Below are 26,514 nucleotides of genomic sequence, written 5' to 3'. Positions count from 1 at the left end.
TCTAAAATTGGATATAGGAGGGAGGATCGAGAAGTACTTCCCCTATGGTATGGACAAAAATTTGAAACCAAAAATAAACAAACAATGGACAACCTTATGGAGACTTAATGGAGATTTTTTGGTTTCATGTTTAAAAATATTGCGGAAGACAGTGGTCTGACAACAAATTGGTCACAGATAATTTTGCCAAATAAGGGGCCAGTGAACGGATGTCCCCTTTCTCACATTTAATAGCATAGCAATAATGTAAGTTATAGCAATACTACAGTTATTGACAGTTATTGTGATCATCCAGGTATCAGACCTTGAGTTTCGACTTTTACTATAATTATAGTGCGGACGCATTCATGCACTATGCATTCCATCGTAGTTTCACCAAAAATATGGAGTACGAGTACAGCAAGACTCACTGGTGCCTGTCCCTATATTACCTGTATATAGGGACCACAAGCTGGCTGGTATTTGTGCAATAAATCTTAATTCATAATTATGCACGCATGCGTGGAAATAACCTTGGCGGCAGGGGCCATTGAAAACGTACAGCAGTGCGATTTTAATCATTTTCTCTCGGGTTTTCTAGCAGATTTTCCCACTTAATCTCGTGCGCAGAGGAATATCCCGCTTAGATTAGAAACTAACTGCAAAAACGATTTAATGGGAGTTTCTGTAGAAAAAAATATACAAAGCCAGAAAACTAAATGCCTGTGAACGAAACGGATAAAGAAAAACAAAACAAATAATGCACTCATTTGGAAAAAAAAATCAAAAACCTGCACAACTTTGAAACGGTGTTAATGAAAGTGAATTTAGTCTGATATGTCAGGAACACCAGCCGACACAGATTCAACTTTTCAAGTTTCTCTTTATTTCAATCGCCTTGACTATTTGGCTGATTGTTACTCGTGTTATCACTAAGTGGGAAAGCACTGAAGCACGACAATAAACGCGCCTTGATATCAACCTAAACAACCAGCAAAAAAATTAAATAAGCAAATAAAAAATCAAACAAATCCACAAGGGGAGAGACTGTAGCATTCTTCTGGACCTTACTGTTTTTGTTTGAAGAACTCGTGAACATGCCGTCATTGTACATTGTTAATACCTCACGCAAAACGTGAACATGACCATGGATGATGTTGAACCTATGGTTGAACACACCTTAACACCGGGAACACTTACACCCCTTCCAGCCAACATGACTGAGGGCCTGGGCAGCGGCGGCAATGAGGGCGGCGACTTGTACAAAGACCCTCTCCTGTACCAGACAGTTCTGGCCTACGTGCTCCTGGCCGTCACCGGCTGCGGCCTGGTGCTCAACGGAGTCGTGCTGTACATCGTCGTCCGTCACCGCGACATGCACAAAGTCACCAACTTCTTCTTCGCCAATCTGGCCCTCACGGACTTCCTTCTGCTGATGCTACACGCCTCTACGTCCTCGCTGGAGATGCTTGGGTATTATTTCGCGGTCCAGTTGGGCTGCTCCACGGTTCAATACAGCAGATACGTGAGTGAATCAACCTTAGCTAGGCTTAAATCATTGGGAAGCCTACGGGTACAACATTGCACAGAAACATCTTGTACGGAAGCTATCTAACCATGCACGGGAGTTACTAGAAAGAGAGTGCAGCCTTTTAGGGGAAGGGGTAGCAAAGCACCCATCAGTGGCTGCCTAATATTTCATGGTGACTTTGATGCCCTTTTCTCTACTAATGTTTCCTCTTCATTCTCTGTTTCTATCTTTTTTCCTTTATGATGATTTCGAATTTTTTAAATCTCAAGTAATGTGCTACACAGCCGGCCCCACGTTTAAGAGAATCCCGTGAACACCTTCTGCCACGCCCACAGAAAACGGTTCAGCATTCATATTCTACTTCGTTGCTCTGTGTAACTGTAAAATGGAAAAAAGTTGAACGGAAATATGAAATAGTCCTAGCAATAAATTCTTCCCACATGTTTGAATTCATGGCTGAAGACGAGGACGCAGAATCTTGCAGTCTCTTATACAGGTAAAAATGCATTGAAACCTTTATCATAAAGGAATTAAAAATTAGTGGGAAAAACGAAAAAAAAACGCATTCGCAAATACTTTACCCTTGTGTTGGTTTGACTATTTGTAATTTATATACGAAGACTCGTCGTTACCATCGCGTCTAAACCGTTTATAAATGCATTCTAAGCATTGGGAGTTGTTGGAGAAGATTGTTTTCTGACGCACTGTGAATTTTATGTTTATCAGGCTTCAGTATGGTCCATGTAGCCATGTCAGACAAACTGGGAGGAAAATGCAAACGCAAAAAAGAACAAAAATAAGGAAGCAAAAAAACAACAACAACAACAACAACAAAAACCCTCTAGAACCAAAGTAAACAAACTGAACAAATAAGACAAATTTGTTCAATGTTAAAGACGTCAAACCATTTGTTATCCTTGTACCCTCAATGAGCCAGCTGATTATTCTACCTTTGTGCATAAATCGTGTTTTTTATTCTGAGCAAAAAGACCTTGAGAGCAGTGAAAACCTCGAATATGCAAATAGTACACATGAGCGATATGGTCAGTTGAAATTCGAAACAATAACGGTCGAGGCTATAACGAACTCGTCACGCTCGACTAACTGACACTGCATGTACCGAAAGGGCTAGATTCAACATAGAGTTCAGGCGGGTCTAGGCCTATTAGAAAATACTACCTGCTTGTAGCCAATTTTATGTGGTCAGCAAAGGTTGGCAGACAGTTGCTGATAAGCAAAAACCCCACACGATACGTTGACTGGTAATAACTGCTAATACTCTGCCCGTCATTTTCCTTTGCGATATTAAAGCATTTGGCATTTCAGTGCTCCGAAAATCTTTCAGCCACCTTTATAAGCGAAGAGATTCACCCTATATTCCTTTCATTTTTGAACCTTAGCGCACAACAGGTTGAATATAGCATAAAGTGAAAAAGTACAGATCCAGAATAAACTTTTCGGGAAAGGGGCAAACTTTCTTTTGTTTTTTGCAGAGGGGTTGAAAACTTTGAAAATTTTTTATGGTACTTTTTACGGCTTTTCTGAATAGAGGGACTATACGCTTGGGTTTTTTGGACACTTTTTGAAGGAAGGGAAACGAAAGAGACCAGAAATTCACCAGGTTCCATAAAAAAGAAGGTGAAGAGTCTGGGATGGTGTAAACATCTGACACACTTAATTGGTTTAGGCTGTGAGGACCCACACGATTCCTTCGGTCCTTCTGAGGACCTCCTTCCCAAGACCAATGATTGCATCTGAACATGGAGTAATGTATACAGCATTTCGCAGAGACAACTGATAGAGGTAAAAGGGGAGGGTATAAATCTGCGTGCTTTCCTGAGGCTTATCAGCACAATTTTACTGCAGCGGGTGCAAAACATAGGATGACAATGGCAAAGCACATTTACCAGCATATATTTTACGCAACGTTTGTGCAGGGACACTGGGACAGGCTGGAAGCCGTTGCGGGTATGTGCATCATGCCCAGAGTGTTGTGTTTAATTTGTAGGTTGTGGCCCAGGTCACGTGCCTGACCCTGGCTCTCATGTCATATGACCGGTACCGAGTGGTGGTCCATCCTCTGAGCTCACTGAACAGTCGGAAGCGATTGAGATCCATGATGGCGGCCATTCTCGGCATTTGGATCAGTGAGTGCTACGAATATTGTTCTGTTTTCGCAGAAGATCCTCAACAAAAACGAAAAGTGATATAACAGGGGATAACAATGACGCCACATTAGAAGAATCGCAAACATGGCGCACACGAGAGCTTACTTAATCCCAGTAGTGCCATCAGTATACCTTCTCATAAAGTGGAGCATAATTTCTCCCTCGTTTTTGCGAGACAGATTTTTCAAGTTTTTTCAAGCGTTTTTAAGAGATAAGTTTCTTCAAAAGTTGTTTTCATTTTTTTTAAGAAAAAAAAAGAGAGATACATCTTCCCTACAGAAATGTATCAATGCCAACATAAACAAAAATTAAGTCTTTTGAAAAACTTACGACCAAGTAAGCCTATTATTTCGTCTGAACGATTTACTATCTCGTTTATCCAAGATATTAAAAATCCAAATAATCTGAAACGTCATTGAAATAATTTACCTTTGGATTACAACAGTATGGAGATTCAGTATTTCATTCAATCATCTGTGCACGAGATAATTATGACAAACACATAAACATATCAAATTCCCTTTAGGGGTACCGTTCAACGTGAGATTTTGTGAATCATAATTAAAAACAACACTTTCGGTTCGTTGATTTGTAGCAGCTGACTTGTCTTACCCACGCTTGCCGTTTCTTTTGCTGCTTTTTGTTTTGTTCTATAGTCTCGTTTGCTCTCCACCTTCCAGTGGCCATCTTCTCGGTCAATTCCTTCGGTATAACCTGTTCGATCATCTTCACCTGGAAGTACGGCCCTAAGATGTTCTTCACCTACACCGTGGTGGTCCTGTATGTCCTCCCACTTGCCATCGCGACAGCCTGCTATATTCTGATCTGGTTGCACCTGAGGCAGCAGCCATCTCTGGGCGCCTTCGCTCCAGGATCTCACCAGAGCCAGCGGGGTCGCCGCATGCAGACGACCCTCTGCGCGATCATCCTCGTGGTCGTCATGTTCGCCGTGAGCTGGTTTGGCGAGCACCTCTTCATCCTGCTGATTGTGTGGCACCCGCAGATTGACTTCTGGTCGAACGGATACCGGATCGGGGCGGCCACCGCCAAGCTCACCATCTACCTGAACAGCATGCTAAATCCAGTCGTGTACCCACTGGCAGGGACCGGTTTCAGGCGACACCTTCCGTCTTGCGGCCGCTGCTGCAAGGGCCGGCCGGACGGTGAGAGCAGTGGATTGGGGCTGCAGGCTGCTAACACATCCCGAACCACACACACAAGAAGGCCCTAAAAGGGCAGTGCCCTTGGCGCCTTCGTTGCAAGTGCCGAACTTTTGGTCAGTGAAAGAGACGAAATTTCAATGTAGCTGGCTTTAAGAGATTCCACCAAAAATAATGCTGACAGGGAACTGTAATATACTATTCTAAACAAAATAGTTTATTGCAAGTATCAGTAAGTATGGTTTAACGCTACATCGATTTCGGAAATGACAATAAACTATAGCCATGCCCGAAAAGTTTATGAACAGCGCGTTCACCGGCGCTTACTTGTGCAAGCACGACTTGCCTTCCCTTTGACTCTCATATGAGTCCAGGCCCAAGTAGCCAACACGTTGAGCCGGTTACATTGGTAAGTATTCTACAATGCAATGCAAAAACATGACGACTTATTTGAAGGGGGCATTGTAGTTGTAGCTATATCCACATTGTTTTCTGTTGTCTAGTCAGTTGGAATACACTGAGTCTGGTCTTTGTGAACTTAGAAATCAAGCTAGCAGACAGCCATGGGTATAATTTTGTCTAAAATAGCAAGTGGTCACCAGTAAGGAAACTTGCAAGTTCATAAACTTTTGAAACGGATCGCTTAGATTGACATTTATTTTGTAGGCTTGCGATATGCCATGGCATGTAGTGAATTGAACAGTTTTATCAAACGTGCCATGAACAAAACCGATCGAAAAAAAAAATGTTTTCGAAATCGGTGACTGCAAAGAAGGGTGCTCAGGCAATTTCAGAATCACGCTACACCTTAAGAGACATGATGGATCAAACCTCAACAATTCCGCATTTTGTTCAAAAAAGTTGTTTTAGAATCTCGTGTAACAAGTATTTGTAAAATGGTATGTTGACGCTAAAAATATATTCCCAATGTTTCTTCTGTTTTCCTTATTCGATAAATTTTATTGCAATGTGCCTTGAAATAAATATTCGTTATTGATATACTAGAATACTGGCAAAGCCGTTTTTCTATGAATACTGTTTTCAGATAGTCCTCAAGGTAGGCGTGCCCATGTCAAAGAATGCTTGAGACAATTTTGAAGGGAAGCCGCAGAGAATATTTCGTGGATACATCAGGAACTCTTCTTCAGTGTATGAAAACTATTTGACACAGCTTTTTGTTCAATCAGTGGCGTAAATCTGTGTTGGAAATTGGGAGATGGGGAAATGTGGGAGGATGATTTGCCTGGCCATGAAAATTTGAAGGAGGGGGCTTCACAATATACACATATTGGGCGATGCTCATGATAAAAATGTACTTCTGTAACGTGCATCAAATTCATGCAGAATCTTACATCAGAAATGCTTTCCCTTGTTAGTGATAATGCAAACATTTTAGTCATTGGGAAATCCCCAAAACTCTACACAGTCAACTTTCAGGTATTGCTGTTCACGATAAAGTGTGGGATGATTAAATAGCCTATATCCCACCCACCCCCAAAATTGTTGGGGTATATATATCCTCATCCCCCTCGAGTCATTCCCATGGTTAAATGTTTGAAAAGTGCACAGTTTTTTAACGTCCATTCTTGCTTGGACAACTCAGGGGCGCTATTGATGATGTCATTCTGATCCAATAATGTACTCACTGAATGTACTCACTAATGTAGTATTCTGATCCAATAATGTACCCAATGATAACAATTCTGAGGAAAAGTTGCTCATTGGCATTACTTCTACGTATTTACACAATAATTGATAACCCACGAAAAGAACATTCTGGCCAGCAAGGTATTTACAAAACCCAACATCTTCTGTGTGCACAAACTAATGCAAACTCGAGGTTTTTCCCCTTGGGGATGGGATGGCATCACATTTTTGCTTACGAATGTGGAAATACTCATGAAAATGGTGAATCAACAATTAAAGATGATGTTAACTGAGAGGCAAAGGTGCATTTTAAACGTTCTGCATTTTTAGAAGTCACTGCAGTGACCTTTCAGGCTCTGTAAGTATCGATGCGATCGGCTCTTCACGAAGGTAAGCAGCCGAGTAGTTCAAATCGCAAAGCCACCCCTGAATACCACGACGTGGGCTTGATGCAGATAACATTGGCCAGGATCGCTCCGTAGAAGCGTGACGTCATCGAGGAGTCACTATCGGTGCTGCCAGGAAACGTCTTGAAGAAAGCACAAAAAAATTTACATGATTAAATGAAAAACAAGTATATATCCCAAGTGGAATTTTCTGTAGGAAGAATATTGTTGAACTTTGACAGACTTTTCCTGAATATGAAATTATATTGTTTATATTGTTTGGGGGTACTTGTTCATTGCTGTGTTCGAGTTTTGTTTGTTTGGTTTTTGTTCCTGTCTCCCTTTCCTTTTATTTCCTCCTTTTTACACGATGCAATAAGAAGAAGTTTCTTGGCAAAGAATGGCGTAACGATTTTTTAATTAAATAGAAATGATTAATAAAAAACAACAGACATGAGGACAACACACGACATCCTACATAAGCACTGCGTGGCTATGACATGAGTGGGGGACTGCACCCTCCCAAAGAGGCGGGGGAGGCGTTTCCATTAGAGGAGCATGAAACTCGTTTCCCCACCTTGATTGCGTCAATTCTAAACAGCGGTTTTCTAACACTGTTGTTCGTTTCTGTCTCAAGCTTTGTCTCTAAAATACAGTGCTCATATTAAACAGGAACACTTCCATATGCTCTGATGAACTTAGTTCGTTGTTCCTTTGAAACAGCGCTGTAATTGAGTTGAGAACTTATAGGCTAAGGGTGAAATAAAACGAAGTGAAGTCTGAGACGGAGAAAAAACTGACTACTTACAAAATACTACTTAAAATACTACTTACCGCTACATTGCCTTCGCCATCCTGTACCGTCTGACGCGTAGGATACCCTTCGCTGGCGTATTCCACCGCGTACTCTGTGACCCACTGCTGCTGCTCGGAGCCGTCGTGGGCGGAACGGCCCTGGACGATGACACCGGTCACCACAGCTTCCCGGCCCAGGTCGACCTGGATCCACTGCCCCGCGGTGTCGCTGTCGGGCCGCCAGGCCCCGGTCTTCCCAGCGCCTCCAGTGAAGTTTAATCGGCCGTATGCAGGGCTGCTCGTGAAGAAGCCGGAGCCGTCAGTCGACGATGCCGTGAACATGCTGTTTGAGATGGACAGAGGACCCTCGCTGTCGATTGTAAGGCCCAAGGGCAGGGATGTGTCACACCCGACGGGCAGAGTGGTAACCGAAGGGGCTGGAATTTATTTTTTAAAAATGCACATTGTAGCTGGTTAGTGAGGTATCGATGACTTAAACCAAGGAAGGGTGGTCTGATTTACGGATAGAGAATAAGAATGAAGGAAAACGATGGAACGCTCGAAGTGAAGCTGATTGAAGCTCAAGAGGAATTCTGAAGAATATTTCTCCGGTTCCACGGGCAACGTCATTTTCTGATCAGAGTAGTAATTGAAGCAGGATTTGTCCGTCTCTAAGTCCTCCCTGGCTCCTTTGTCGCTGGGAAGACAACATACGCGCATTCCGCTTAGTAGTCTGAACGCGAGCGACCTTTACTCAGGTTAGCCAGCAATGGAGACCTGTCTTTTGCCTACATCAAAAACTCAGCTTTAGTACAAGACCAGAATAATAATTCATAAATTTAAAAAATGCAAATATATTTAAAACACTAAATACTTCGGACACATTTTAACGGTAAATGCCTTTCACATTAACATCGATGAAGCAAATTAACCTGTTTTTCGGGCAAAACGGTGTTGCCAACCATTAGTGACTTTCCTGCAACTTTGGCCGCCGATTTAAAATGGTGGTCAGTGATTGTAAACAAAGGAGCTAGAGGTCTACACAGTAGCCCTATGGAGTCGAACAGGTAGTTATGAACCTCTTCACAGAGACGTACGCAATGAACATACCTGTGATGCTTCCAATACGACGAGGGCAGTCGAGGTGCTGGCGTATTTCATCGGTGTTCTCGCTCAGAAAGAGCCCTTCCGTGGGATGTGGAGCGATCAGCGGGTTATTGACCACGATGCCCCCCAGGCGGACGGCGCTGCAGCCACAGGGATAACGGTACGGCAGAACCGAGAGCTGCATTCCTGCATCGAATTTTTCAGCGCCGTGCATGGTGCCGATATAGCAGGTCTTATAGGCTGAGGCAGTTTGGAACGCACAAGTACCTTTAACGGGAGTAAGAAGTATAGCATTGTTAGGCCCCGGGGCCAGGCACTGTAGACACTTTTTCTTGAACCTTCTAAAAATGCGGGAGCCTGAGCAAAAGACACCACAGGTTGCTTTTTTATTTGAATTTTCAATCTCGGAAAGATTCAAACTAGCCATAGCTATTTCGAACCAAGGTCCACATCAACATGAAGTGAGGCCCCATTGCTTAATAACCGGCGCTATGAAACTGGTGCTGGCTCTTGCCGGGTAGACAAAAGACAGTAAAAGCGAAAAACAATGTAGTCTGGACTGCCCGTAAACGAACATAAATCCTTCATCACTCCTTATTCATTCTGCAACTAACCGTACTTCATTACTTTCTTATGGTGATGTCTGGAAATAACCCAACCATTGGTAATTTTTGTACTGATAGATGCTCAGATTAGACATGTTACAGATTTGAGGGAAGTTAATCGAATTAACCAGTGTGAAAAAATAAAATCAAGCCTGTATTAAAACAAAATTTACTGCTGCACTACGATAAAATTAAATAAATAAAATGAATTAAATAAAATCAACACACTTGCATGAACCTGGGAGTGTTTTGACGCACATTCTGACATAAGTATAGGGAAACTTGCCAGGCCTGAATTTTCAAACATTTCCAAAATTACTTGGAAATGTTCAGTTTTCCCGTACTTTTCAACTGCCCCGAGCCAAATATTACCTGAAAGTAATCGAATGGTTCAGTTTCGATTATAACCCATACCGCTTGCAGTCTGAAAGTTAAACCCCGCCTGCATCCGGGAAGCATCGGGTATAATACGTGCTAAAAAATTAACAAGCACCATTAAGGTGATGAGGTTAGCGTTGACACGACTTAGCCTAATGAAGCGGTGTCCTCGACGTTCACAGGCTCCTGACAAAATTTATTTTTAATCATCCATGCTGTCACCGGGTACGACAATTAGCTTTGACATTTCTCCCATCAATTAAGCAGGCATGCCCGACCAGCAGACGGCATTGAAGCGCTTCGTGTGCATTTATAAAAAATTTAAAAACGGACCCGTTGGCTGGATTGCACGACTCAGTGGTCACAGTATAAAATAAACTTTAAAAGATCAAAGTCATGCAAGACGTTTGGAGCTCATATGAGTGTCCATATTTCATATGGCACTGGTATATTGTAGGTTTTTTATCTGTCCATTCAGCAAAACATGCGTATTTTCATCAATACGCGCGTTCACGTTCGTGCACGTTTTGAGATGAATTTTCCTAGACATTTTTTTATATATATCTGTGTGTTGAGCATACATATTAAAACTCTTGATCATTTCAAATTGTTCAAGCTTTTCTGGACAATTAAATAAGGGAATAGTTGCCCTGATGTTAGTCAGGGGAGACACTGTGCAGTTTCTCTCTTGTTGCTGTTAAAATCGTTTACTCAAAATTTGTCACCTGTTCTTTGCTCGTTTCTGTTGCCAAATACTTTGCAGTATAAAAGAAAAGGAAATTTAGGACGGCAATATGTCTAAAGTCTGTGCATTTTTGTTCACAAATTATTGCAATATCGAGATTTTCTCCTTGGGATGACATCACTGTTTTACTCACGAATATGGAACGTTTGTTCGAATAAAAACCAACAAGGTGCAAAGTGCCTTTGAAAAAAAACCCGGAAAATAAGGTGAAATTACACACCAACTTGTAGTTTCAAGGGCTTTAACAAAGTTATCGCATTGCATGAACCCTTTCTCTTTCACTTCTCCTTTAAAATAGCGAACTAGGATGCCGAGAGGATGTCTTACCCAATACAGCCAAGATGGTGCTCAGGCGAAGAAGAACTACCATTTCAGCCTGTAAATCACGAAAAATAAATGTCACGACTTCGTCTTTGCTTCCATTTAGCAGTGTACGTTCAAATACAAAATGTGACGTCTGCCTCTTTGCTTACTGGTTTCTTTGCCGATGGGGTGAAAACTTCGCGGAGTTCATTTAAAGAAATCGACGAAGAACGACTAGCATGTTCAAAAGCGTGTGCCACTCGCATAATTCTAGATAACAAGCTTTTTTTAATCATTGAAATAATTTTCTTATACACTAAAACGTTCACAGCATCTTTAGCGGTCTCGTTATAATCAGAACAATCTAAACAGAGCTGATGGCCAAAAAATATTGCATGCTCCTGCGTAATTTGTGGAGTCCATTATGCGGAAGCGTATTAAAGTATTCAGGGACAGACAGGACGCAACCCCCACTCGAGGCGGAGAACAAAATTAGTGTTGCGTTGTTTGAAACTATAACAGGACCAACTTGAGTGCCGCGACCCTCTATGGAGTGAAATTCCAAAGTTTCCCTGGAATTTGGACTCGGCGAGTTCCACCCATGGTGAGACAAATAACCTAAAATGTGCCATAACTTATCAATCTAGTGTGATCAGAAATTTGCCAACACACATTCTACCTTCTATTCCACGCAACATTGTCTTACGTTTTTCTCTGTTTGCAAGGGGCCTTTTAGCTGTTAAAATAAGTATACTTCCCATATCGCATACATACCGTGACTAAGCGTCCTGCAAAGAAGGTCGACGTTGAAGCTTATTAGACGGGGGAAACTCTGCTCGTCGTGACAGCGGTTATTCCCGGAGCTTTAGCAATGATGGCTGCTGTGTAGTGTTTAGAAAAGTCACCGTTTTGAGTGGGAACTATAAGCTATTCAATTTGCACCACGCAAACCTTTTCACTAATAATTCATAATTATGCATGCATGCATTTAATCTCGTTGCTCGCAGGAAAAATCACGATTGTAAAGTCTTTTTACACAGCACTAAAATCCCGCTCAGATTTGAACTAAAGGCAAAAAGGATTTAATGGGGTTTTCTGAAGAAAAAAAACTGAAAAACCAGATAACCTGAGAAAAATATGATCAAAATGGCACCCCTGTACATTTTCAACTGCCATTGCCACCAATGCCATTTGTACGCATGCGTGCATAATGAATTTATTAGTGAAAAGGTTTATTGAGGGACGTGCCCAACAAAATCTAAAGAGTTGGCATGGCAACTGCTTTTTCGATGACGCACCAGAATTATCTACCACGGCCACGAAACTGCACAATCAATTAGGCGGAAACGCCCCCAAAGTGGGTAATATATTGATAATAGTTCAAACGCATTCGCAGACTATTCACTGATACCTCCGAAAAAGAGAAGCATTTAGATACATTTCTTTATACACGTTTTCATGATGAGCCTTGAAGTCTGCATGCGTAAGTCGCGGAGCGTGGTAATTGAAACTGTGTAGGAATAAAACGAGGCAAATAGATTCGGACAGCGAAGAGTCCAAAGCGCACATCATTGTGGGCTTATATACATGTCATTAATCTGGCACGTATATAAAACTTCACGCAAACAGTCAAAGCCTTTTAGATCAGCTTTAGAGGGATTGCAAAATTAGATTGTACTCTTAAACTTTAACTTTACTATAAGTTAATTAGATTTTTAGCTGGTTTATCGCCCCATAGGAACATAATGCACAAGTGACAAATGATGGACTGTACCGAGAAAAATAAGGAGTGGGAAGGTGGAACACTTAATCTACCGCATTTTGACCGTGACAGAAATCATATCGTCAAATTGCACATGATGGCTCCGAGGGCATCGATTTTTCCATGCCTTTCCGCAGCAAGGTCAATTTGGGAGATACATGTGAAAAATTGCACTGACCGAACTTCCGTAGACTGAATTGAAAACGGGGCCCGAAAACGATGATACGGGCAATGATACGCAGTACGGCGCAATAGGTGGCACCTCTTAGTATGGTAACACAGAGCTGTGGTAGCACAGAACAGTGTCTAATGAAAGTTGGGACATCAGTGCCACCTGCAGTATTGGAAACACAGTGACAGGTCAGTGCACATCACGTCAGTTCGTGAGACTTGCCCCTGCATCCCCAGCCTTCACACACGCCATCAATCCCCCGTGTTTCTGAAATCTATCTCTGCCCGACTTTATTTAACCCAAAAAGAGCTGGGTTATTTTGACCTACCTGACAGTCGGGGGGGAGGGAGACTGTGCTACGCCCAATTTCTTTCAAGCTTATGTAAAAGCACTCCATATCATGGTAAAGATGAAGATTGAACTCAATCAAACACATGGTTTTGTTTTGACGTCATTTGAGGTTGAAGACTACACGCGTGCCACTCAGCATGCAATGAGCACCACAGGGGAAAATCTATATATTTTTGGCCGACCTGTCTCGCAAAAATGGGCGCTGCTGCGCCACACACAACGGTTTGTTCGATTTTCACAAACTGGCGCCAAAATGACTACAAAGAGTTAGTCTAAAAACTCCTAAAGGCTCAGCTTTTGAAAAAATGCACTGTAGCGATATCAGAAAAAATGTGGGGGGGGCATTCTGTCCCGTCTCTTTTAGGGTTGAGACAACCTTTTGCGGCACGCTGTTTCATCAATTAACCAAAGCGGGCACCCTTCACAAACATGCCGACCACACCCACACACTCACACAAGTGCTAAAAATCTACACAGCTGTTAGAAAACCGAATAATAGTACACTACTTTTGAATATGAAATGAAAATACATCCCCCTTCCAAAATATGGTACATGCGTAATTGTGGCGAATCGTGACATCAGCCGAGCTAGGTGATATTTATGAGAAGTAGTGTGGCTGGTCTTACAATATTATTGAGGCTTTGCATGGCAGCCATCTTGAAGGTCAGATCTTTTGTTACACAGAGTTATGCATGAGTAAGTCTTTCTGCATGTTGGTGCAAAAAACAACAACAACAACACTGACCTGCAGCTTGGCTATCATGGAAATCCCTCTGAAGTAGACATTAGAGACGTTTGTGCACTTTAAGGTGACGTGATGCTCTGCGTATACACATGTATGCATTACTCTTTTGAATGATTTCAAGACAACTGATATCTCTATCCACTGATTGATTTATTTTCAGTATCACATTTTAAAGTCACAGCTACACAAGTTACAGTAAAGTGTTTCATGTTCAGTTCACATTTAGTTTGATTGTATCTGAAACAAGTACTGTAAAACCAGGGGGTGTATCCAGGTCTTTGGTCGGGGGGATTGAAGCACTTGCCATCTGTTTTCCTAAAAACGACTGCCCGAATGTTTTTAACTGCAAACGAATCCTAACCCCAACAGAAAGGTGAGTGTGCCGTTTAAATGTTGGCAACGTGTCAGGGGAAGGGGACTTGCCCCTGTCCACCCTTGGATACGTTACTGTGCGGAAAACTGTGGAGCTTGAACAGCGAACGCACTCTCTCGTAAGTGGTGTAGCAAAAAGGCTAGGATATATTGTCCCCTTGAACTTGTTGAAGCTACTAGTCTAAATTATCCTCAAGTCCAATGAAAGCAGGTCTAGGCCTAGTGGTCATCGATTTAGCCACTAAACGGCGAATAACTAGCAGACCGTGTTTAAAATATATTTCGGACTCGGAAACGTCGCGTTATGACTTAACTGGCACAAGGCCAAGGGAATTGAGGTGGGAGAAATTTTGGTAATAGTGAGCACACAAGCAGCATGAAGCGATATTTCGATGACAGGAAATCAGTTGAGAGTCTACGGCTGTTTCAGTAACTTGCAAAAAACAGCCCCACACATTATTTTGTTCCTGAAACAATATTATTTTCGAATGAAGAAAACTGTAGGGCCTAGCGCAGCTACGCATCTTCCCAGAATATCCATGAGTTCATTGTGTTTGTATCGGAATGGTTAAGGTTATGCATGAAACGGTCGTTTGGTCATGTTCCCAGTCGTTTCTGGGTGCGAGAAGGGGGCACATGGACGGAAGGTGACTCAGAATCAGTGGGACGTCAGAGTGCTGTGACGAGAGGCCACAGGGGGTACACAGCTGACCTGACGCAGGAAGCTAGCAGTTCAAGTTGGACCCCAAAATTGATCAAGTAGAAGCAGTTTCCGCTCTGGGCCCAGCCGCACACAGAATCTTGGAAGGTAGACACAGTCATGGCTTTTTACGTAGTCTGCTTTCATGTTCTGATCGTTATTTTTTCCCCAGCTTGAGAGATTACTTCAGTGGACACTGAGCTAAGTTAGACCGGAGAAATGCCTATACAAATGGAGCATCGATCTCCATTTGGCCCACTCGGCAGGAGGTTGATACTACATTGTTCTTATGTGCTGTTATCTATTCTGTCTGGAATTTATCCGTTATGCATGGCCCAGTACTCTCCCGATCCTTCCTCGTGAGCCCGCAGGACACAGTCGCTGCCCTGGGTTCCACTGTGGTGTTGCGCTGCGCTCTGCGACCAGACATGGTTGGCTCTCTCGTCCTGTGGAGTCACTTCGAGCCGGGCACCACGCTGCTAAGTCTGAACAGCATATTAGACGGCAGCTCAAGAGCGAACTGCGTGACCGGGTGACCATCACTGGGAACCAAGGGTCTGGGGAGTTCAATCTTAGGATAACCAACGTGCGTGAGTCGGACAGGGGGTAGATATGAGTGCCGTGCCATGCTGGGGCTGATGAACATAGTGCGGCGTTCGGCCACCTTGACAGTGGTCATACCACCAGATCCTGGATACCAAAGTGTAGCATGCAGCCGCATTCTGGTGTCGTGCCGGGCCAGATGGTGATATTGACTTGCCATCGCGCGGAGGTAAACCTCCTCCCACACTCAACTGGCACCGAGGGCCCGATCAGCTCGGCATGCCCACCACCATCACCAACACTCAGAGGTACACGCTCAGGCCGGTAGATTACGGAGTGGTGTTTGAATGCCGTGAATCCGGGTTCACTGTGCCCCTTGAAAGGGTCTTGCACGCTGGTGCCGCTGCAGGCCTATCTCACTGTGACATCACGCCTCGGGATCCGGTGATACGTACCGGCGAGTCCGAGACGTTTGGCTGCTATGCGCAAGGGGCGCTGATCATCACTTACTCTTGGCACATTAACGATATCCCCCTTGTTATGTCCCCGATGATAGAGCGATTCGTGCTGGGTGGTGGTGACCTGCTTATCACTGTCTACTATGCTCCACTGTCTTTGGATGGCACTTTGATTACATGTGTAGCAACAGCCTAACACTGGCCAGGTAGCCAACGCTAGCTCAATCCTTAACGTAGTACCAAGACAGTCAACGCCAACAACACGGCCCCGGATAACCCAAGTTGTCCCGTCAACGACTAGACCGTTATCCGGAACGCTATCTCCTTCTGGGACCGACGAACCAGCAGCTCCTGGCGGACCCATTTCTCCTGGCAAACCCTCGGCCTGGCCGGCCAGACAGACCTCAACCGTCCCGGAGGTCACCCCGGCCGCCCTGGCCATGAAAAACCTGGCGACTGGGATCCGGACCATGACGCGAAGGAGGACGGAAATGGAGACGAGTTAATGAAGTTCGATAGCGATAAGGACATCAGAGAAAAGGAGAACCTGGCTGGAAGTATACCCAGCAAGACAGTGACAGTGATTGGGGCTGCATTGGCCGGACTGGTCATCAGCGTGGTCATTGTCGCCACGATTCGCCTTTTGACTCGTATTAGGCCGGGCACTAAGGACACCCTGATCACAATAAGCGGCCGTACTGACTCCGAAGAGATCGAGCCCAATTCCCTTTCCACCAATCGCAACACCTTCAGCAGCTTCCGCTCTACTGTCAGCTGCGACTTGGGCGATCCCAAGCGCATCACATTCAGTGACCTGAACCGTGAGTACGACTTACCGCCCTTTGAGCCTGACGACAGCCTTAGCTATCTGGGCCTCCGTCCAGAAAGCATGATTTCCACTCGTTATATGTACGAAGGCCTGCACTCAGACACGTCCACGTCGGCAGAGCAGGGGCAGGGCGTCAGATACTACGAGATTTCCTCGGGCGAATATGACCACTCCTTGGAATATGAGGACGTAGTGTCCGAACAAACTAGCATTTCGGACGGTGGGCTCCGGCCATTTTCCATCTTGACCGACGAAGGTCTTTATCAGCACGGCGTACTCCCAGTGCCTGGATACAACTCCCGTATTTCGATAGGTAACAGGGGTTATTTGCTTTAGACATATCAACTTTTTTCTATTGAAAAGGCAGCAAAATCGTAAAGGCAGAGAATACGTATTGGTCAGTTCGTGACGTTCGCGTTTCTTTGCAATAAATTTGGAATAGGTTTCCCTGACTCGTCTGAAGATGACAAATTTTACTATCAGAGATGCTTGAAATATTCTAAGTAGACGCCGACCTTCTCAAGTTCAATCAGTTGTCTTCATTTAGATAGTTCAATAAAGAGTGAATTATTGCATCAAATACAAAAACCATATCTTGGTGACAACGAGGAACTGTTTCGAAACTCAACATTATTTTGGAGATTTGATCATCGGACCAATTATAAACGGGGTGTAGTACAAATTAATTATATTAATACATTCACCTGCATGAGTCAAGCTGTGGCAAACAGCCAAAGCATGTGGGTGTGCGTCTTGAAATAGGCCGGTACCTATGACGTCACGACTAATTTCTGCAGTTTATTCATTATGATTTACAGGAACAATACTCCATTGGGTTGTCTAAAATGATATAGGTAAATGTGTACGAATACTAATACACAGTTGGAAAGGTTCAGTAAAGACAAATGCCAAACAGTGGCACCCATCCTATCGAAGGCAGGAAGAACTTAGATTACTGAAGAGGAAATGTTCACCTTTACCCTAATTTAAGGATCAGAATCGTCAAATTCACTTTATGAGCTATGTTGCTTATCTCCCGCCACTGAGACAAGTTTTCAGACATTTTATTACACCCCTACCCCAGTATAAGCAAAGAATTTAATTTAAAGAACGTGACTCAAAGCCATGAGACAAAAAAGCAACAGAATGAAAATGCACGAACCAAATATCTTGAACAGTGAGAGCGTCATTATAGGTTTACCACGACGGACCACTGTCCTCAATCTGCTGATGTGCATACATTCTGTTTAGGGGAGTTGGAATCAAACGAATTTATCCACTAGGCTGTTGGACTGACTAAATAGAACTGGCTCTTCAAAATGTTCACCAATATAGTTATCTCAACCTTGTAAATTATTAACATGTATTATTCGGGCGTCATTACTTCTTGCTTGTGAATCACGGGTGTTTTTCCCAGTAACTCCTGGTACTAAAGCACTCATGAAAAACGGCAGTAGGGATCTGACTTTGGAGAAAGGTGTCTGTACAGATGCAAGGAGACACCTGAGAAAAGTGCTAGGAAGCCCCTCCCCCCTCCAATGTATATGCTGTTATGTATAATGAACCCATCTGTGAAACTAGTTTTTTTTTTTGCACAAACAAATTTATTATTGTCTGTTTCATTCATCAGTATGCAGGTAAAAATGGTGGGAAAGCAGAACAGAGTTCTGTAGTCATTTAAAGATGGGCGTTACATATATTTATCAATGTGTACAATCTTGAACGCTGGTCGTTCCACATCCATGATGTAAATAGATTTTGAGGAAAAATGAACAAAGGACAGGTTGTAAATTTACTTAGGTTAATTAATCTTGATTAAACGTAAATTATAGCTACCCCAGTTTTGAATATGTTTCAACTCCTTTCCCGTTGGTAACCGAGACGCAGCTGCATAAGTAGAGCCAGACTACAATACGATTTTTGTGAATGTTCTTAACATCAATTAGTTCGCTGGGATCTGCCTTCGTGGTGATTTGTCGTACCCGACTTCATAGCTTCTTACAATTACACAGCCTACATGTGGGCAGAGCGTCATGGTTCAGTCATTCACAAGTACATGAACTAAAAGACAAGCGATGTCAAGCTTGAAGCAGAACATAACGGGTATTTCCAGCTTTATAATAATTATGAACCGAGTGATCACCCCGCAATGGTGGTACATTACATTGGGTTTGGTAGATGTTATGATAGTACTTTACATAGTTTGGAGTGGTTTCATATGGTGAATAACTCAAAATGATTCTGATTTCTCCAGTATTGATGGGAAAACAGTGTTCACCGCTCAGACTGTGGCGAAAATTCACTCCATATGGATGAAATTATTATCACTCCAACTGATATTAGGAACAAGACATATAATATCGAAATTTGGGGATTCAGAAAGTATCAAGACTTTTCTCACATTTCCAAGAGAGCGATTATTCCCCAGTACATATAATTCATGTTAAATCGCTTGGTTCCTTATTTCACTCTTTGAGTACGAGGTAAGCACCCGTCCCTGGGGAGGGGGTCAATTTTTTTAAACACGCATATGTCATGACTAATGTCCTTTGTAAATACATGCATATAGGGCATATCTCCGTATATCACCGTGCGGCGTGCATGTGAGACTACAACATCCACTACTGTCGAACACTGGCTATGGCTCTTCACTGTTTGATAAGATTCGAAGACGTAGTCGTAGGAGACGCGACCAGAACATGACTCGCTCTTCATGCGCGACCCCATACGAACTCGTGCATTAACTCAGAAGTGCACCGGCAGCGGTGGTAGAAGCATAGAGGAAGGACACGGAATGAGTTGCACCTCTGGCCTTTAAAGTGTTCAATGATCGTCGCCGCCGAGTCTGACGAATAAACAGAAAACGTTCCAAAAATGCCTGATCACTGCCTGCATCTTAGCCGGTCAAGCGGGGCCAGTATGCCTAATATCCTAACAATACTTTTTTTGCTTGCAATTAAATACAAATTATTGCAGTGACCAAGAAATAGGGAGAGAAAAATCCCTGATATTAGACCTCCTTTTGTCATCGTAAATTAACTTTTTAAATTTTGATACACTATTCCATTATCCATGCAAAGCTTGTAATTTTATTCTCCTCCCTTCAATACATCAGTGTTCAAAAACTTGGTATGAATTTGTCTAAAACAAAATGTTGACTTTTACAAGAAAGCTAAGTCTAAACGTTAAAAAATGCGCTATTTCATCACAGGGAGTGATAATGAAATGTCATAAAATACACTTTTGTACAAATGCCATAAAAAATGATTCATAAACACAAAATCTTGTAAACAACCAGGCTATTCCTAAATAACTCCAGAAGAAAGCGCTCCTTAAGGGCAATGACTGCACATATATTTAGGACACATAGCGTAATGCAAGCAACTGCGCGAGCATTAAATTTAAAGTTGTCATGAGATCATTTCAAGCACCAATACATGCGTAAACATTCAATCTCCTGATTACCCTCAGTGCAAAAAGTTTCAAGTATGTACATTACCAGCGACAAATTGCGGCGGCGATCATAGAGTACAAAGGGTTTCGTGGTTGTGAAACAAATGGTGCGTGGCAGCGTTCGCTGCACTCTGGCTACGGGCATACCAGGCATGCCACAAAGCGGTAATGGCCAGATGTTACTGTCCGGGCAGTTCAAACTCCTTCTGTATCCTTCCTCTATGGCTGAACATGCGTGAACGGGTGATTGCACGGAATAGCACATTTTCTGTTACAAACACAAAACATTTTTAACGATTATGATCATAAACGTAGCCCGTTTAAAATATGAAATGGTTCATTAAGAAAGTCAACATGGCACACATATTTCTTTTAAAATGCATCAAACTGTATGAAGGTGTTACAGATTTTCGTTAACTTTCAGTTTAAATGGTTTAAACAACGAGTTTCACAGTGTTAATTAGTAACAGTTTGTGATGGTCAACTTTAACGTGGGCTTTACATTTTCCTCAGAAATTTTGTAAGTAAATGGAAGGGTGTCATAATTAGTGGCCATCATTTTATATTCGGGGCTACAATCTATACAACATTCCGTGATACATGTATTTGGTCCATACTTTGAATCGGGTTGGCCTAGGAAAATAGCAAGTGGAGCGCTAGCAATACAGGCCGTTCCTATCACGCAGACGGCGCAGGTTGATCCAAAGAGGTAGGAAGCTAGGAGGGGTCCAACCAGAAACGGTAACGCCCACCCCACATTTAGCATACCAAACACCTGACTGCATGCTTGGAAATTGCGGGTGTTGGCTATAATGGAGCCCAGTAGAACCATGCATCAGGACGAGACGCACTGCATTCAGACCAACGAAAGAGAAACATAGGGCTACCTCAGCAGAGATGATCTCCGATGAGAAGTTCATTAGTATCAAAGGTAATCCTGTCACGCAGAGTGTTCGAGTGCAGGATATCCAGGATCGATCCTGCGAGACATGTAAGAAGTTGGGCTTGGTGATGTTAGCTATTATCGAAACCAACCCACAGAGTCCCAGGATGAAGCCCACAGAAGCAGGGCCCACTCCGAAGGTCGAGTCTATCCATACGGCGAGGGAGGGCTCCAAAGGAGTGTGGCAGACAGACGAAACAAATAAGAGGACAGGCAGTATTTTCAGCTGAACATCAAGGACGACCCGCCATTACAATCCAAAACGGGGCTTTCGCTTGCTCTGGCCTGTTGTTGATTCCGAATGGAAATTTGTAGTTCGAAATGTTATAGACACTCCAATGAGGAATAGCAAACTGACTGGTAGAAACAACAGCAGCACTCTGTTTCGTGAAATGGTAGAGTTCCCGCTGACGAGTGCCGTAGAATAAACGAAAGCTGTTTTGCTTGTGCCTATGGCAATAATAGGCAATGCACTCTCTAGACTTCAAGGCATGCAAATCTCTGATACGAGCCACTGCAATAGTTTGTACACAAGCACTAGATATTCCTTGAAGAATGCCATACAATAAAACAATCACAACAACTGATGCGTAAAAGCATCTAAAAAAGAGACTATGTAGCATGCCACATAGAAGACTGAATAAAATCACAACATCAAATCCGCGCTTATCGGCAATCGTGCTAGCAATAGGTGATCAGATGACTTCCACGGGTCCAGTTGCTAGGAAAATTGCGGAAACAACGAAACTGGCCCTCGTTTCTGTCTGGTCTCCATCATCTGGCTGTGAATCTGTTGACTCCAGCGTTGCGTTGTTCTTTGCCCACAGTCCCATTCAGAGACCAACGGCTGGATTGCTCCCCAATAACACGTGTCAAGATATAGAGCACCAATGATTGTCATGATTCTCAACCGCTTCTCATTTTGTGAAACGAAACCGTCTATCTTTCATGTCTGGGATAGCTCCAGTGAGTTTTATACGTGTATTCCTATGGAATTGTAGTCGTGAATACTGTACATGGAGCACGTGTTCTTATGCAGATGAACGTAACGCCTAAAGACAGCAGAAGACGAGCAAGGAAGGCCTCCGCATTGAGCTAATGGCTATCGACAGTTTTCATCACAACAGCCTCAACGGATAGCCGACGCGTGTAGTTTTTGCCAGAGGAAGAGAACAAGCCTTGGAGGATCCAGACAACCTCACAGTCACCTGGCGTGATCGCCAGAATCGCACCGTTAAACAAAAACAACGAAGTGGTAATAAATGGAAACGGAGTAAACCTTGTTGAGATGTGTTAGGATGATGGTCACTTTAGCACTCTGTGGGCTTCTTGTTGGAGAAGCCTGCTCAGCGTATTGTGTATTTCTTATGTTTTCGGTTGCAGGAGTGACAGTAGGCGCAATAGGAAATAAACTATTTCCATTTGAGCTTGCGAATTGAGAAGTAGTACTTATGGCCAGCAACAACATATCAGCCATCTCGAGCCCCCTGGTCCTATAAAGGCCCTTAGAGCGTACAACATAAAACGGTTCACTGTTTATTGCCGTTGACGGTTGGTTGAACCATAACCTGGTCTTTATTGTTCTACATGCAGCTTAGAAGCAATGCCCTACCTGGTTCACAATGCGATTCCGTTAACCAGTGCATCAATTATAGATCTAGGCCTTATACACATTGCCAAGTAGGTTAATTGAATTTGCATTCATAAATACCTGAGACAGTTTCGCCTTCCTATTCAGGGAATAATTTTCCCGGTATCGCACCGGTATTCGCGACGCGTTTTCAGCCAAGTTGCTATACGCACTTTTTTATGAATCGCAGTTGCTGCGATGCAGCCAGAAACATGAAAATAAAAGTGCCCGTTTTCGTGGCCAAAAAAAAGCAGTCAGAAATTTTACCTTTTATTTGTTGTTTTCCTTTTCACAAAAGCTTATAAAAAGTGGTAGAAAGTAAACAGCTACATGTATATGTGGCGTACAATGGTTTCTTGCATGTTACGGATACGGTGCAATGTTTGTTGTACGAACTCGTGTGTATACAGCACGCTGTACATTTAACAGGGCACCTTTCCACACGATTGGGAATTCAAAATGCGTACACAAATTCTACTCAATACGGATAGGGGATTGTTTATGACTGCTCACGTCAGGAACATACAATAAAATGGCACTAGAGGGGGTGTTTGGATGACATTCATGATCTGATTGGACGTTGATAATGCATAGTACAGCTTGCCTGCAGCTCGGGCGTTAGTCGAGTCCATTCACCTGAGCAGGCCATAAGCGATCGCTCAAGACCGGCCAAGCACATATTCGCTCCATTATTAAGATGTAGTTATTTAATATTTTTAAACGCGTTCGTATGTAAACTAAGGCTGTGGAAAACGTTCAGTCACTTGTACAATTGAAACGCGGATACAGAACTGAAAATCGCAGGAATTGGATTATTGCAGCCAGCAGATCTCATCACCATGGATTTTAGCAAGGCTTTTGATATTGTTCCTCATCACAGACTTCTAGTCAAACTTAAACATTTAGGAATCCGGAACAACGTACATAGGTGGATCGATTGCTCCTTCCCCAAAAGACACAAAGTGGTTTTCGATAGCCAGTCTTCACAGCTATTGCCAGTTCTATCAGGGGTCCCGCAGGGCACAGTGCAAGGGCCCTTAGTATTTTTAGTATGATTATGTCAATGATCTGCTGAATGGATTATTATCACGTGTCAGTCTTTTCATAGACGGTGGCATTTCGCATCGCAAAAATAAGACCCCACAAGACTTTCCCATCCTGCAGACAGACACTGACCGTTTATGAACCTGGGAATCCATCTGGCAGATTGGGCTTCATCGCTCCAAATGCTTATCCCTGAGGGTGACTCATAAAAAGAAACCAATACTGCACCAGTATAGAATAGGTCATAACTTGCTTATTGATGAAGTCAAACATTACTCATATTTAGGAGTCGAACTCACATCAGATATGACTTGGAGCAGAGATATAAATCAAATCGCAGCCAAAGCTAACAAAACCCTCTTGAAAAGAACTCTCCATGCTTCTGATAAACTCACCAAGGAAATGCATGTAGCTTACAAAGCTCTTGTACGACGACTGCATGAATGCGGTATGGGATCATCAACAAAACACAGTCAGCGTACTTGACAAGGTCCAGAGACGAGCAGCCACATTCGTCTTAAAGAATTATAGCTACGCATTAAGTGTTTCTGCAATGCTCAGTGAGCTAGGTTGGGAGTCTGTAGAGGACAGACGCACCAGATTAGAGCTCGACCACGCACCATCTATAAGGAGACTTACGGTATAATCCCTTGTAACATTTCTCATCTGAAAAGCCATCCTGCCAGTGTTTACTCCAAACGTTCATCAAGGCAGACCAACAGCACCTTAAAGTTTCGACGAATCCAGGCAAACAAGAACTTCTACCTTCACTCACTATATCCATGGACAATTCCAGAATGGAATCTCCTTCCCCACTCTGTCAAAAAAAACCAACCCACATTGAATTCCTTCAAAACTCGTTTATTAGTTAAGATTAATAATGAACTCGCTATCAAAGTGCATTTAAAAATGTAATACCAACTGGCGCCATGGCAGTGTTACCTGATGTGATAGCCCCACCATAGGCGTTTGTGCAGTAGCTGGCAGATAACAGATACAGAAACGCATTGTTATGAAACAGGGATACAGACTAATCGGAAGAGATGCCATAACTGCGGTGGCACCGCACGTACACGTACATTCTTCACCGCGTGCTGTAGCTTTGGCAAATCATTATACCCTATTGGTCAAAGTGGAATGAAACGCGCGTGTACCATCCGTCCACGAGCGTTAACGCCACTGCAGTAATCCGATTCTGGTTGTCGAATTACACTATAGACATCAATGCCAGCCTAACATTGGATTCTGCTTGTATTTTTCCTGTATTTTTCCTTCACATGGCATGTTTTGTGCAACTTTTCTCACACCTTTGTTAATAATGGTTGGCAAAAACATATATTTGTTTTTATTAAGCTTTTCATCAATTTCTATGCATTTGTAATGTTTTAATATGTAACATTTTTCTGGTCTTATCCTGGCGATTATCACCGAGGGGACAAGAAGATAGGAAAATGGGTTGAACAATACCTAGACCTCTGTTCCAGAGAAAACTCAGTCTCGGAAGAATCCCTTGACGCAACTGAAGACCTGCCTGTCCTGAAAGAGTTATACCTCGAGCCAAATGCGAGAGAATTCAGCGAAGCAATCGATTGGCTATCATATGTGACTACTAAGCCCCATGTAAAATCGACAAATGCGCAAAGACCAGTAGGAAGTACTTCCTGTAAGCTCTTGTGCTTTACTGGAGAGATGACAAGGTACCCCAGGACATGAACGACGCCCAAATCATCACTTTGTACAAAAACAACAGCGACATTACTTGAGTATATCTCCGTGCTGAATGTCCTCGACAAAGTCTCCGCTCGTGTATTATTTGCTCGACTGTGGGTCCTCACAGACCCATCTTTAGTGTATGCTGAATTCATACTGAGAGACCTACAGCCCCACATGATCTTCTCAATACGACCGTAAAACAGCCTATATGATCTTTTCAGTACGACCGTAAATAAGCAGTATAAGTTATAAGCAGATGCCATTCAAGTTCCACACTTCATAGATCTCACAAAGACGTTGGACGTATTACTGTCTCCTTTCTTGAGACAGTAATCATAGTCAGGTACGATGGAGAAGCCTCTGAACCCTTCACAATCCTGAGCGGGGTTAAGCAAGGATGCATTCTGGCACCGGTTTTGTTTTTTGTTTTTCTTTTCTTATGCTGCTGTTGAACTTTGCATTTTCACACTCTGAGGAGGCTCACTTGCACACCAGAAGTGGAGGAAAGCTCTTCAACTTGTCCCATCGTAAGGCCAAGACCAAGACTCGCACAGTCCTCATCAAGGAGATACTGCTCGATGCTGATGCATTCCTAGCATGACGATCTGCAGCGATCGGATCAAAGGATTCGCCCAAGCCCGCATGCAGCATGGGCTGTCAGCATAAAGAAAATAAATATCATGGACCAGGGAGTCCTAACACCACTATCACTCAGCATCGACATGGTGCTTAAGGTCACCGACCACTTCCTGGGCCTACCCAGGGCTCCACCGTTACCAGCAAGCGCATAACCAAAGCTACTGCGATCATGTTAGACCTGAGCAAGAGATGTGGAGTGACAAACACAGCTCGCTGGCTGCAAACACCAAACTTAAGGTGTAGGATGCATGCGTCCTCAATACTTTGCAGTAAGGCAGTGAATCCTGGAAGACCTTTGCATGAAGGGAGAACCACCTGAAAAAAAGCTTCCAGCTTCGCTGCCTACGACGTATCC

The 26,514-nt window shown here is 43.2% G+C and overlaps 2 protein-coding genes and 2 pseudogenes across 4 annotated transcripts; 2 read left to right on the top strand and 2 right to left on the bottom strand.

Annotated features, from left to right (window-relative positions):
- Positions 1 to 1,012: 1,012 nt before the first annotated feature.
- On the top strand, positions 1,013 to 5,135 carry LOC110987327 (kiSS-1 receptor-like). Of its 2 annotated transcripts, none has more exons than XM_087137416.1 (3): positions 1,013 to 1,504; positions 3,519 to 3,657; positions 4,359 to 5,135. In XM_087137416.1, exons 1-3 carry the CDS (start codon positions 1,121 to 1,123, stop codon positions 4,907 to 4,909), a joined length of 1,074 nt encoding a protein of 357 aa, XP_086993542.1. In that variant the 5' UTR covers positions 1,013 to 1,120; the 3' UTR covers positions 4,910 to 5,135. The 2 variants fall into 2 exon arrangements, with proteins under 2 accessions (XP_086993542.1, XP_022105672.1); XM_022249980.2 differs by having other exon boundaries at positions 4,335 to 5,135.
- Positions 5,136 to 5,395: 260 nt separating this feature from the next.
- On the bottom strand, positions 5,396 to 11,936 carry LOC110987326 (lactadherin-like). Its single transcript, XM_087137417.1, has 5 exons — positions 11,579 to 11,936; positions 10,829 to 10,877; positions 8,777 to 9,040; positions 7,706 to 8,103; positions 5,396 to 7,014 (listed from the first exon to the last, which is right to left on the bottom strand). The coding sequence occupies exons 2-5, from the start codon at positions 10,869 to 10,871 to the stop codon at positions 6,868 to 6,870; spliced, it is 852 nt and encodes a 283-aa protein (XP_086993543.1). The 5' UTR covers positions 10,872 to 10,877; positions 11,579 to 11,936; the 3' UTR covers positions 5,396 to 6,867.
- Positions 11,937 to 14,727: 2,791 nt separating this feature from the next.
- LOC147799089 (uncharacterized) lies at positions 14,728 to 18,577 on the top strand (annotated as a pseudogene).
- Positions 18,552 to 26,330, bottom strand: LOC147799088 (vesicular acetylcholine transporter-like; annotated as a pseudogene). Its single transcript, XR_015425221.1, has 5 exons — positions 26,280 to 26,330; positions 26,005 to 26,174; positions 24,730 to 24,787; positions 20,237 to 22,076; positions 18,552 to 19,582 (listed from the first exon to the last, which is right to left on the bottom strand). The product of XR_015425221.1 is annotated as a vesicular acetylcholine transporter-like (transcript).
- Positions 26,331 to 26,514: the final 184 nt, after the last annotated feature.

Source organism: Acanthaster planci, linkage group LG05, assembly GCF_054643075.1.
Source record: "Acanthaster planci isolate LZ-2023a linkage group LG05, COTS_SCS, whole genome shotgun sequence".
NCBI lineage: Eukaryota > Metazoa > Echinodermata > Asteroidea > Valvatida > Acanthasteridae > Acanthaster > Acanthaster planci.
The sequence above is the reverse complement of the archived record's forward strand: the minus strand, read 5'-3'. Positions and strand labels throughout refer to the sequence as shown.

What these genes read in the sequence shown, in the direction of transcription:
- LOC110987327 (XM_022249980.2), top strand. Translation starts at nt 1,121, where the DNA reads ATGACCATGGATGATGTTGAACCTATGGTTGAACACACCTTAACACCG. An exon ending in CGGTTCAATACAGCAGATAC is followed by an intron (nt 1,505 to 3,518) that starts GTGAGTGAATCA and finishes TTTAATTTGTAG; the next exon opens with GTTGTGGCCCAGGTCACGTG. An exon ending in CATTCTCGGCATTTGGATCA is followed by an intron (nt 3,658 to 4,334) that starts GTGAGTGCTACG and finishes TTTGTTCTATAG; the next exon opens with TCTCGTTTGCTCTCCACCTT.
- LOC110987326 (XM_087137417.1), bottom strand. Translation starts at nt 10,871, where the DNA reads ATGGTAGTTCTTCTTCGCCTGAGCACCATCTTGGCTGTATTGG. An exon ending in CACCATCTTGGCTGTATTGG is followed by an intron (nt 9,041 to 10,828) that starts GTAAGACATCCT and finishes CTCCCGTTAAAG; the next exon opens with GTACTTGTGCGTTCCAAACT. An exon ending in ATGGCGAAGGCAATGTAGCG is followed by an intron (nt 7,015 to 7,705) that starts GTAAGTAGTATT and finishes GCTTTCTTCAAG; the next exon opens with ACGTTTCCTGGCAGCACCGA.